Source organism: Lithobates pipiens, unplaced genomic scaffold (assembly GCF_037356315.1).
Source record: "Lithobates pipiens isolate NorthernLeopardFrog02 unplaced genomic scaffold, aLitPip1_a1.2 Scaffold_28, whole genome shotgun sequence".
Classification (NCBI taxonomy): domain Eukaryota; kingdom Metazoa; phylum Chordata; class Amphibia; order Anura; family Ranidae; genus Lithobates; species Lithobates pipiens.
The window spans coordinates 35,352,934-35,365,982 of NW_027507789.1; the positions used below are offsets into that span (position 1 = coordinate 35,352,934).

The 13,049-nt window shown below is 41.9% G+C and overlaps 1 protein-coding gene across 3 annotated transcripts in view; it reads right to left on the reverse strand.

Moving 5' to 3' along the window:
* The window catches only part of LOC143935304 (phosphatidate phosphatase LPIN3-like), a 123,968-nt gene that overhangs the window by 16,657 nt on the left and 94,262 nt on the right, over positions 1–13,049 (reverse strand). For all 3 annotated transcript variants that reach the window (XM_077459064.1, XM_077459063.1, XM_077459065.1), the window contains exons 15-17: positions 9,686–9,834; positions 7,561–7,647; positions 4,579–4,731 (exon numbers count right to left, since the gene is read on the reverse strand). In XM_077459064.1, coding sequence (XP_077315190.1) covers positions 4,579–4,731; positions 7,561–7,647; positions 9,686–9,834 — 389 coding nt within the window. The remainder of the gene's footprint in view (positions 1–4,578; positions 4,732–7,560; positions 7,648–9,685; positions 9,835–13,049) is intronic.

Consider the following 13,049-nt stretch of genomic DNA (forward strand, 5'->3'; position numbering starts at 1 on the left):
TTCAGAGAGCAATTCCACACAAGGGTCTGGATTTTATGAATGTGAAAAATGCACAGTGTGGGGTAAACACTAAGGTGTCCAGTGGAGAGTGGATAATGATACGCACTCTGCTAAAAACAAGCCCTCCGACACTGATGTATTAAGAGACATAGTAAACAGCATTGATGATCAGTTAAAGTCAATTTGAGCTCAGTTTATGCTTTGCTAGTGATCCTCAATACAAGTCAATGTGACCACATGGTAGGCACTAGGCAAACACATGGTGAACACCTTTGGAATACATCTAAAACACTTGAGAAGACAAGATTTAAACCTGAAGGAAAGAAAAATAGGAATTTGGACTTACCTGTAAATTCTTTATCTTGGAGTACAGTACACAGGACATGTATTCATAGACCATGGGTTACATGCAGCCTGCCTTTAGGGGATCGAAAACACTGATAAAAGACCTGTTAAAGAGGAAGTAAACCCTGATGAGTTTACTTCCTCTTTGATTTCCTGCAAAGGTAAAGCATAATGGACTACTATGCATCGCACACAGGAGCCAGCAAAGTCACCGCTGTCCCCTGTAGTCCGGAGCATCCATCTTCTCGGTGGGTCTCGCTGCTCCGCCACTGTCGTTCGGCGAAGCTGCAATGACGTCACTCCCGCGCATGCGCACGGGAGCCGCCACTCGCGGCATATCACCGTTGACAGCGGCGTGCTCAGTGCACCTGCACGCCGCTGTCTACGGCGCATGCGCCGTAGAGAGCGATGCCTGTCTTTCGGCAAATAACTCCTAAACCGTGTAGGTTTAGGAGATATTTTTTGGACCTACGGGTAAGCCTTAATCTAGGCTTACCTGTAGATCAAAGTTGGAAGTTGGTTGTAAGGGTTTACAACCACTTTCAAACACTGCTAGCAAGTAATAAAAAGAGCAACTAAGACACAGAGGGGTGGGGGGGGGGGGCTTTGTCTTGTACTGTACTCCAAGTTAAGGAATTTACAGGTAAGTCAAATATTATGCAGGGTCATACAGTACAGGACACAGGATTCATAGACCATGGGTTGTATATAAGCAATAAAATGAAGGGTGGGCAACAACATAGCAATCAGAACTGCCAGCAGGCCCACAGAAAAACAAGGATTAAAGAACACAAACAAAAAACACTCACATAACAGCTTAAAGCACCTTGTGACCAAAGCCTGCATAAGCCAAGGCCTGAACATCCACCTGGTGGAACTTGGAGAACATGTGAACACAGGAAAAGGTGGTGGACTTGCAAATCTGCAAAGCAGATGTCTGATGTTGAAAAGAGACACCAACATCCTTGGTGGAATAGGCTTTGAAAGGGAAAAGAGCAACCCTATTCCTAAGGGCCTAGGCCCTGGAGATGAGTTGCCTAATCCACTTGGCGATGATGGTGAGGGAAGCAGGATGCCCTAGTAGGGCCCACAGGCAGGACATGGAGGGACTTAGTCTCGAGAGCAGAGGCTGTGGCAGCCAGGTAGACCCTGACAGCCTAACACATCTAGGCAATGTAGGGCAAATAGCTTGTTATGTTTTGGGTCAGGACAAAGGGAAGGAAGAACAATGTCCTTATTGAGGTGGAAAAAAAGACCACCTTACTTTGGTCTTTCCTGTGAGCCTGCTCCCATTTTGAGTGCGGGGATCTGAAGCCCAAACGTTGCTTGTTCCGGAATGCAGCACTCAGGAATGCACATATAGTAGAAAGCACGGTGCATGAATATCACAATTCTGCAGGCAGAGGATGCCCAATGACTCCTGGGATTGATGAAACTCATATCCCAGGAGCCAATGCACATCCGCCAGCTGGAAATGACGTACCTCACCACGGCGAGTAACAGTGGAAGCAGACCAATGTTGTGATATACGGTACAAAAAAAAAAGGGCCCAATGAGAAATCGTGCAGTAGTTACGAACGCAGGGACAAAAAGTTTAAAATGTGGGTGGTACTCCGATTTAAAGTGGAGGTCTGCCCACCGCTGCAAAAGGGGGTGCAGTTTTGACCTGAGGGTCCTCTTGTAGGATCTTAGGGAAGCAAATTTCTCCCAAGGAAGGAAAATTCTCACTTGTGCTGTGTCCGAGATGTGAAGTGATCCAGAAGTGTGATGGATGAACTGAATTGTTCTTTGGACGCTGGCAGACAACATTGCTTCAGAAGGAGGTCAACCAGTTAACCTGTAATGTAAATGGCCTGGGTTTCTAGAAGAGCCAAAAGCTGGGAAGGCAGAGGTGCATGGCAGTGCTACAAATTGGAAGTGTTGTTCTCCCATAGCAAAACACAGAAAGTACTGATGTGAGAGAAAAATTAGAATGTAGAAATGCATAAATAGGCATCTTGAATGTCTACTGATGACAGAAATTATATTTGTCTGAGAGAAGCAATGACAGATCTCATTAGTTCAATTGAGAATTGCCAACAATGCCAACAGCTGTCTCCCCACTTTATAGAGTGGGTGGGTGCTTTCATTGTGAAGAGGGCTTCTAGACAGGCTTGGTGGACTTGGGAGTCCAGGGCTTGTAACGAAAGAAGGTGCTAAGCCTTGGTTTGAAAGTTGACACCTGAGGAGAGTGAAAAGATCCCTTTCGCTGAGCAGAACTAGTAGCGATATGAATAGGAGACTTGGGCTTTTTCTTCTACGGCAGGAATAACTTTCCCCCAGTAACTTCCTTGCTGAATTTATCAAGGAATTCAACAAATTGGCATTTACCATCAAAAGGCATGCATAGAAGATACTTTTTACAAGCAGGTTCAGCAGAGCAAGCTTTTATCCACAAAATCCAGTGCATATGCACAGAGATAAGAGGCATTCTAATGATTTGGTGAATTATTATCTCAGAGTGCCCATAGAAAACAATAAGACTGAGAGCATAATTTAGCAAAGTCTGGTTTCTGGTCCTTATTCATATGTCTTGTTCGGTTAGCCTGGCAAATAGGCATGGCAACAATAGCTAGCTGCAAGGGAAAAGAAAACCTTTACGAGGGCTTCCAGGTTAAAAATGGAAACATCCTCAATAGGAAGTGTAAAGCGTTTGTCGTGAACTAAAGTGGCAGGATCCACTATCAGAAGAACCAATTTCTTCTTAAATTCCCTTTATATAGGATACATTTCAGCAAAAAGCTAAGAAGGAGGAGTGAGAAATCTTTCAGGATTGGGCTAGTCTGTATAGAAAAAGTTTTTCTTGACGCTTAGGCTGTGGAAAGACAAGTGCTGCTATGCATAGACTAGTGCACACTGCATAGCCTGCATATAACACATGGTCTATGAATACAAGTCCTATGTCCTGTACTGTACAATAAAGTAGATATCCATAGTAGTCTCTGACATTTAAAGTGGATATTACACCTAAATAGCAATGTCTGCTTTTTTAATGTGCCCCTTTCCTGAAACACTGAAAAAAAAAACCAATAAACACTGAAAAAAATATATATAAATTCCTCTGACTTTCGCCACAGTGCCTGGGCAAGGGTAATGTCACCTTGCTTCTGGCAAGATCCTGGGGTATGTTGAGTAGCCCAAATCTCACCGAGAGGACAATCATGCATTGTGCTGCAGCATCTTCCCGTGAGGTTTGACATACTCTCCATTCTTTGAGATCTCATAGGCACTAGAATGACATCACAACTCACACTGTGGAAGCTGGGAGATAGGCCACTATAATATCTCACTTATTTCCCCCTAGTTTTATTTAGTGTTTCAGCCAGCAGGAGAACCACATTTAAAAAAATGAAAGTCTATCCTCAGCCGAAAAAGGGATACAATTGCCAGAAGGTTTCTATTATTGCCCATGACTCCACAACTAGGATTTCCTCTCAATTTGTGTCCCATTGACACCCCTTTGGCACTCGGACTAGCATTGAGGGAATAGGGTCACTAAGAGAGGAAAACACAGACAACGCAAATTTTAAAGATTTTCCAATTTTTCCCCTCTGTACCAGCAATTGTGTTTTTGTCACGTGCTCTGTCCCCATTGGAGCTATATCCCATAATTTTCCCATAATTTTCTGAACCCTTTCACCAAAACAATAAGAGAGAGTAAATGTCCTTTAAGATGACACAGCCAGCTTCTCCACGCTACGCAAAACAAAAAGAAAAGTTCTGGTTGGGAAACCAGAACTTTCTATTCTGTCCTTCTTCTGGGAAGACAAGCAGCTAAACCAACTTTCGTTTCTTTTTTTTTTTTTCAAAAACTAACCTTTATTCCATTTTTTAATACATCAGCCACATAAGCAGCTATTTAATATGGTCAGATGAACGTTATGGTCCCTTTTGTATCAGCTCTGCCCCTTGTGTCATATTTTTGTAGAAACTACTACTAGGATGTTCTTTGGGGTAGCATGGGGTCTGATATATTGCATTTGCAACCCCTTTACCCCCTTTCCTTTGCAGTTTTCTGGCTGAATTTAGAGCTTCATTTTCAGAGTTGGACAGAAGAGGGAAAAAAAGGAAATAAGATATTCTAATTTGTACATTTAGAGGTTTGGCGCTGTCCATTCTCGCTACATGTAACATAACTGATAAAAAATTTTAAAGGTGCCAAATTGTGTAGTGAAATGTTCTGGATGTACTTACCTATGAAGGGCTGTAAACAAACTGCTTGGAGACAGCAGGAGAGGACCTGGTGGCAGAGTGTAGCCCCCTTCACTCACACCCTGGAGGAAGGTCTTCGTGATATCAGCCAATCCCACTGAGCGCGCAGAACAGTAGAGGAACTTGTAGTCATTCCTGCAAGAGAAAACAGATCATACATTATCCAAAGAAGAAAGATTTAATACAGGCATGTATAAGATTTTTCTGTTCTAAAGGCTTAAAGTGATTGTAAAGGTAAATTTGATTTATTTTTTTAAAATAACAAACATGTCATACTTACAGTATCTCACAAAAGTGAGTACACCCCTCACATTTTTTGTAAATATTTTATTATATCTTTTCATGTGACAACACTGAATAAATGACACTTTGCCACAATGTAAAGTAGTGAGTGTACAGCTTGTATAGCTGTGTAAATTTGTTGTCCCCTCAAAAAAAGCATTCACACAGCCATTAATGTCTAAACCACTGGCAACAAAAGTGAGTACCGCCCTAAGTGAAAATGTCCAAATTGGGCCCAAATATTTTGTGTGGCCACCATTATTTTCCAGCACTGCCTTAACCCTCTTGGCATGGAGTTCACCAGAGTTTCACAGTTTGCCACTGGAGTCCTCATCCACTCCTCCATTACGACATCACTGAGCTGGTGGATGTTAGAGACCTTGCGCTCCTCCACCTTCCATTTGAGGATGCCCCACAGATGCTCAATAGGGTTTAGGTCTGGAGACATGCTTGGCTAGTCCATCACCTTTACCCTTGGCTTCTTTAGCAAGGCAGTGGTCATCTTGAAGGTGTGTTTGGGGTCGTTATGTTGGAATACTGCCCTGCGGCCCAGTCTCTGAAGGGAGGGGATCATGCTCTGCTTCAGTATGTCCCAGTACATGTTGGCATTCATGGTTTCCTCAATGAACTGTAGCTCCCCAGTTCCGGAAGCACTTATGCAGCCCCAGACCATGACACTCCCACCACCATACTTGACTGTAGGCAAGACACACTTGTCTTTGTACTCCTCACCTGGTTGCGGCCACACATGCTTGACACAATCTGAACCAAATAAGTTTATCTTGGTCTCATCAGACCACAGGACATGGTTCCATTAATGTCCTTAGTCTGCTTGTCTTCAGCAAACTGTTTGCAGGCTTTCTTGTGCATCATCTTTAGAAGAGGCTTCCTTCTGGAACGACATCCATGCAGACCAATTTGATGGAGTGTATGATCTGAGCACTGACAGGCTGACCCCCCCCCAACCCTTCAACCTCTGCAGCAATACTGGCAGCACTCATACGTTTATGTCCCAAAGACAACCTCTGGATATGACGCTGAGCACAGGCACTCAACTTCTTTTGCTGACCATGGCGAGGCCTGTTCTGAGTGGAACCTGACCTGTTAAACCGCTGTATGGTCTTGGCCACCCTGCTGCAGCTCAGTTTCAGGGTCTTGGCAAACATTTTATAGCCTAAGCTATCTTTACATAGAGCAACAATTAATTTTTTAAGATCCTCAGAGAGTTCTTTGTCATGTGGTGCCACGTTGAACTTCCAATGATCGGTATGAGTGAGAGCGAGCGATAACACCAAATTTAACACACCTGCTTCCATTCACACCTGAGACCTTGTAACACTAACAAGCCACATGACACCGGGGAAGGAAAATGGTTAATTGGGCCCAGTTTGGACATTTTCACTTAGGGGTGTACTTACTTTTGTTGCCAGCGGTTTAGACATTAATGGCTGCGTGTTGAGTTACTTGGATAATACAATACGGTATGTCATACGTATGTTGATTTCTGTATGTTGGCCAACTGACATGTGGGCCCCATGCTTAACAGTCTAACACTCATTTCTCTTTTCCCATTTGTTCTGTTCATGGAAGGATGCAAGATGCTTGAAATACCCCATTAGTTATATAGTTAGATTGAAAAAAAAAAAAACACAAGTCCATCAAGATCAACCAATAGAAAAAAATAAATGAATAGAAAACCCACATATACAGAACCCACAGTTAATCCAGAACAAGGCGAAAAATTGCTTCTCATATCTTATGGGTACTACCATGATGAGATTCTTCTGCTACCATCTGTACCTGTAATACCCAAACCTGGGGACAGTGATATCCCCTTTTAATGGCTGTTGCAAGTAAGTTGAGCTGGGATCTCAGGTGGAGGGATTGCTCCACCAGAGTCCCTTAGAAATATATGACAGTGAAGTCTAATTTCATCCACTTCAGTTATCAAAAACTTAATTTATCAGGGTTGAGTGTTTGAAGGCCTTATCTATCAAACCAATCTCTATATTACTCAACAACATATAATCAGATTCAAACCTTTCATTGAATCTTACATATAGATAGATTCATTTATAGATTTTTTATAATATATATATATATATATATATATATATATATATATATATATATATATATATATATATATATGGGTATTGATGTCACACAGCTGGGGTTCCCTCCTCCTCTCCCTGTTACCGTGCCAGTAGGAGAGAGGAGTGGAGCCTCGCGCATGCGCAGTAGGGTTCCCGGCATGAAGCCGAAAGGCTACACTGTCAGGTTCCCTTTTTTGCAATGGAAACATAAGCTGCAGTGCCGACATCGCTGGACTCCAAGACAGGTAATTGTGTGCAGCTGGTGGCTTATAACTTATAATTTATCAGTGGTAGGTGGACCGCCGCTTTTATTATTTTCTTTTTTTATATATGTGCAATTATATATATATATATATATATATATATATATATATATATATATATATATATATATATATATATATATATATATATATTTTTTTTTTTATAAATGATCATTTATGAAATAATTAACAAAAAGCTACCTGATGATGTTAACTTAAATAAACCAGAAACTAATAAAGATAAGGAAAGGTGAAGAATGAGATGTAAAATCTGGCTACAGAAGCTGGAGGTGGAATGATAGAACTATGACTACGATACTGACTTGTGAATAGCGTTATAGAGCTGAACAATCCCAGGCTGAGTCCAGTCTTTTCCCAGCTGCGGTAAAATGTGTCCAAGAGCATCTGACCTGAAGATAGAGAGATGCACGATGGATAAATCTTTCATAGAAAACATGAAAATAATTTGGCCAAGCTGGTCATAAACAGAAAAACATGTCAATCTGGTAGAAAATAGTTTATGGTCTTCATGACAGGAGGACATTATATATGCTAGAAACGTTGGCCAGAGGTATTGTCATGAGTTCAGTATTATGGGTGTATGGCCAAATCTGCTAATGTTTCTCGCTTAGGGCATAACAGCTGTAATCCAAATAATACATAAACATTTATGCCATATTTAGGGACCAAATGCAAAAAAACATGTGTGTTCTCCAGATCTTGGATCTCAAAGGATCTTTACCACGTATGTAAGCAACAATTGCATTAAATATAATCCAGCGTGATTTTTTTTGGACTTAAGCCCCATACACACTATCAGTTTTTCTGATGAGTTTTTCCTTGAGGTTTACCAAAACCATGTAGTGCAAGGGCCTGCCTGATTGTATACAAATTGAAACTCCTAAGGTTTGACCTCATATTATATGGTTTTGGCAAATCTAAAGGAAAAACTCAGCAGAAAAACTGATAGTGTGTATGGGGCTTAATATAGAAGGATGCAACTGAAATGCACAGCTATGAAGATCATATAAGTGTGTTATGGTGTACAATTAAAATAGGGACATTTCAAGATGCTGTTAAAATTTGTGTGCTGACCCCACTTAGAAAAACGTAGCATACTGGCAACTGTCTACAATTTACAAGAGCCTACAAAGCACAACGTCCAACACAGCTCATCTTGCTTCCGTTATGTGAGCCGCTCTTTCCTAAAAGAGTCTACGGTAATATCTCCCTCTAAGCTGGCCATACACTGATCAACATTAATTTGGTTCAGCAAATATCGGATGAATTTTGGTCAGCTTGTGGCAGTCCCCATTCCACAGTTTGATTCACTTCTGTCCGAAGGTAATGTTGGAAAAGTTTCCTCGATCAATGGCTGTAGCCATCATCCAATGTCCTGGTGGGGGCGATTCCTCCATCCACCTCATTTGTGTTGAATGAACAAAAAAACAAAAACCCAAGAGTGTATGGCCAGCTTAAAGTAGCCCATATGTAATACATTTTTTTTCCTTCCACCACAGATAGAAGGAAAGAAAATTGCTTGATCCCCCCCTCAACACAGTCAGTGTTGATAAGGGAATGCCTCCTCTGGATTGACTTGGGTATAATTAGTCTGCCCATACATGGATCAAATCTCGGCTGATCTCTGCTCCACCAGTTGAATTTTGGTCCATGTATAGCCGGGTTTACACTGTCACTTGCCTCAAGGGTGGCTGACCCCAGAACTCCACCCTTAAATCTGTGTATGAATGTGAGTTAGGATGGCCACACATGGTTTCAACCAGCTGAGATTCAAACCATTAATGGGCAGGCTGAATGTACAACATTGAATGATCAACTTGGGTACAACCAACCTGCCAGATTCTCTTGCGATTATCTCTAGCGGCTGCTAGAAGGGTTGAAAGATGGTTAATCTGGATAAAAAGTCCCACATGCCATAATGGAAACTGGAAATCACAGGATAGGTAAGTTGTCGCCAACCAAACTCATGCTGCGCTTACCGGAACATGTGTGAGCCCCCATATAAGAGTGGTCTGAATGCGCCTCATTTACAATAACAGAGCCAGGCTGTTAGGCACCCCCCCCCCCCCCAATCTGCAGGTGGCAAATCAATATGGTGTACTAAAGCCTCAGTAACAGATAGGTAGATGATATAAAAGCATGTAAAAACGCCAACAACTCAAACTTCTTTTAACAAGCAAAATGGCCGACAATTGAGCATGCCTGGTAGGGAGCTACGCACATGTGCTACCATTTTTGTCTGTTAGGCAAAGAAGTGTTAAAGTACATGCGCATACACATGATATTTCATTTTGTAGCTAGATGCTTAGCCTTGCGATCTCCTATGTCTGTTGGGCTTTAGGCTAATATAAATTGTGAACGGTCTGCTAGAAGCAATATTGTGCAACCTTTTTTTGATGTAAAAAGCCACCATGAGAAGAATCTGACCTGGTCACTGTTCCATCGATGTCGCTCACAATGATGTGGTCTGTACTATCCCACAGGTAGATCTGCGCTCGAGTGCGGCATGTGCCTTGAAATTTGGTGCAGACGCTGAACACAACATCATTTGCTCCACTGTGTAAGTTTAGACTTCTCTGTATGGAAATAAGTAATCCGGTTATCACAGGGGAGGTGTAGGCTGTAATAGAAGAAGCAGGCTTGCTGACTGCTACAGAGGACATCTATCCAGAGTTGCCAACCTACCAGATTGAAATTTACTGACACAACACCCAAAATTTTGCTGGCACAGCCAAGTTTTTACTGGCATTTCCAAAAGTTACAAAATTACAGTTTTAAGTGCACATTTTAGTATTTAGGCTACATACAAGTACAATATGAAATTAGCAATGTGATTTATGGTACATATTAAGGCAAAAAAAAATCTTATTTTATTTATGACAGTAAATACGATAGATTTACTAGTAAGTAAGTAGCTCAGGGACAGGACTCAGGAGGATAAGAAATTAGAATGGTAAGCACACACACATGAAACTGACTCTCACAGTGTCACTGACAGCAGTGTGCGGCAGCACAGATGATAATGACACCTCACCGACATGACACGTCCCCTCCCGAGGCACAGTGACAGGCTTTCTCCGTGACAGATGATCCCTTCAGTCCACTCCAGTCTAAAGAGCACTGTCAGTCCCACTCCCACTTTGCCTTGCTCATACAAGGTTCCAGATGCTCGGCTCCTTTGCACTATGACATCACATGAAATGCTTAGGCACTGCTTCCACAAGACCCGCCCCCCGGCAGCACTGCCCAAACACACTGTAGAAGGCTCTCAAATGGTCTTGGCCAGGCCAAGCGTCACAGCCATATTTTGTACTGGCAACGTTTTCCTGTCACTGGCATTTACTGGCAGGAGAAAAGTGCCCATTTTTTACTCGCTGCCAGTAAAAATACTGACGGTTGACAACACTGCATTTATCCAATAAGCAGGGTTTAGAGATTATATAGAAATTGTAGCAACTAGATTTAGGTTAACTCTAATCATATCTGCAAATGATGAATTTGGATAGCTGCAATTGGTTAAAGTAAAGCCCCAGATTTTTTTTTCATATGGGCACAGTGGCAGCATTTAATGGGCACAGTGGCAGCATTTCATGGGCAAAGTGGCTGTGTTTGATGGGCAAAGTGAGACTCCAATTGATGGGGTTTTTTTCAGAAATTTTTCAGTTTGTTTGTGCCCCCCAAAAAATTTGGAGCACCAGCCACCACTGATTAAGGACAATGCCCCTACAGGAGCCCAAGCAACAATACAATCTTGACTGAGGTGCTAAACCTACCTTGTGCTGTCTCACCACAGCCCTTGCTTTGACGTGCCCATAATCCTATGCATCTGCACATACTCCATCCTACCATACCTTCCCCACTCCTCTCCTGCACCCACTGTTATACCCTCCCCATTTCTCTCCTGCACATGCTGCCTGCTGTTATACCTTCTGCTCTCCTCTACTGTACCTACTGTCCACTGTCATTCCCTCCCACACATATTGCCGACTGTCATACCCTCCCTATTCCTCTCCAACACATACTGCCGACTGTCATACCATCCCTATTCCTCACCAACACATACTGCCGACTGTCATACCCTCTCCATTCCACTTCAACACATACTGCCCAATGTCATACCCTCCCCAATCCTCTCCAACACTTACTGCCGACTGTCATATCCTCCCCATTCCTTTTCAACACATACTACCAACTGTCATACCCTCCCTATTCCTCCACAACACATACTGCCCATTCGTTAACACTCTTTGCTTCCTCAAACCTTTTATGTCTATCATCTTAACGTGTCCCCAGGGGCATCGCTGCTGAGGACGTCTCTGACGAAACGCGTACAGCGTCATTACGCACACACGTCACTTCCGGTGCGCCAGACCCGCTGGAACGCAGCCTGGAACGCACGCCGTGCGTTCAAGGAAATTGTTCTGCGGCGGACCGGCTAGTTGAGTACTTGGGCTGAAGATAGTGGAAACAAGCCCAATAACTTTTCAATTCTTTTAAACATTAATGGTCCTTTCTTTTTATGTTGGTTTTTTCACCTACGTAGCCCCATTCTTAACCTAATTAAGCCTAGCAAACGGCCCCCTGAGGTGACCACCATTTAACCCCACTTTAGCAAGGGGACTGTAATACTGGGGGAATAGGGCTTTTTTGGGACTAAGTGCAGTTACTCTGCAGACATATGGAAAGGGCTGTAGGTGATTCTGATTTTTACCTTTAGTTTTTATTTTTATAACTTGTGGACTTTTGGTATATAAATATGTTTTGCACACCGGAATCAGTGCTTTATATTTATTTTTTGTCTTGCATTTTTTCTTTTTTCTTTTTACTTTTTATATTCTAAAGATATATGGTTTTTCTGTTTTTGCTGAAAAGGGTTGTTACATTTTTGTGAGCCGTATAACATAATTTATACACGGTGTATGCTGATGCATGGTTTGTTAGACTGCATCTTGCATAAAAAAAACCTTTTCTTGCATAGAGCGTTGTATAAAGTTTTTTTGTAATAAAGTATTTTTAAGTGGATACTAGCCTCCTACTATTTCTACATAACTAAAAATATCTGCTTTAAAGAAGAATATCAGACTGTTCTCCCCTCTTCCCCAATTATAATCAAAAATACTACACCATGAGGGAATTTTCTTTTATTTGAGGAATCACTAGTGGATATAAGGACGTATCTGCATCTCTTTAAAAGACCTTGAGAAGGACCCGTTGAAGACACAACTGGATGGTGGAATCTTCGGATAAACAGGATACAGATTATAGGCGTGTAACCCCCTAGGGGGTGAATGGATCTGGTGAGTGGGGATCCTTGAGGGGGAACAAGCACGAAAGTCACTAATAAAGCGCAGGCACTCTCACGAAAGTCACCTTTCCTGTACTCTGAAGAGGCACAATTGCACATTGATACTGTTATAGAAGACTCACTGTGGACTGAAATACTTTTATGATATATATACTGTTTATTTCTTATATATACTGGTCTCATTTGACCCTTTCACATTTTCACATGCCTTTGGATTGGTGTATATATCACCGGATGTAATTGGACTTTTCACATTTTTTGTCTCTTTGAATTTTTTTTATTGTTTTTATTTTGGATACCAATGTATGAGGAAATCTCTCGCTTCCTCTTTTCACATTTACCAATGTAGGGAGATCTGGTGTATCTAATAATTAGCACAAATAATTTGTATGAACATTGGAGGCAGTTTTTTTCCCAATTAGAAAGGGTTTTCGCACTGTGTAACACTAAGTTTTTTTCTGTGGTTTTTTTTTTTTTTTTCTGGGT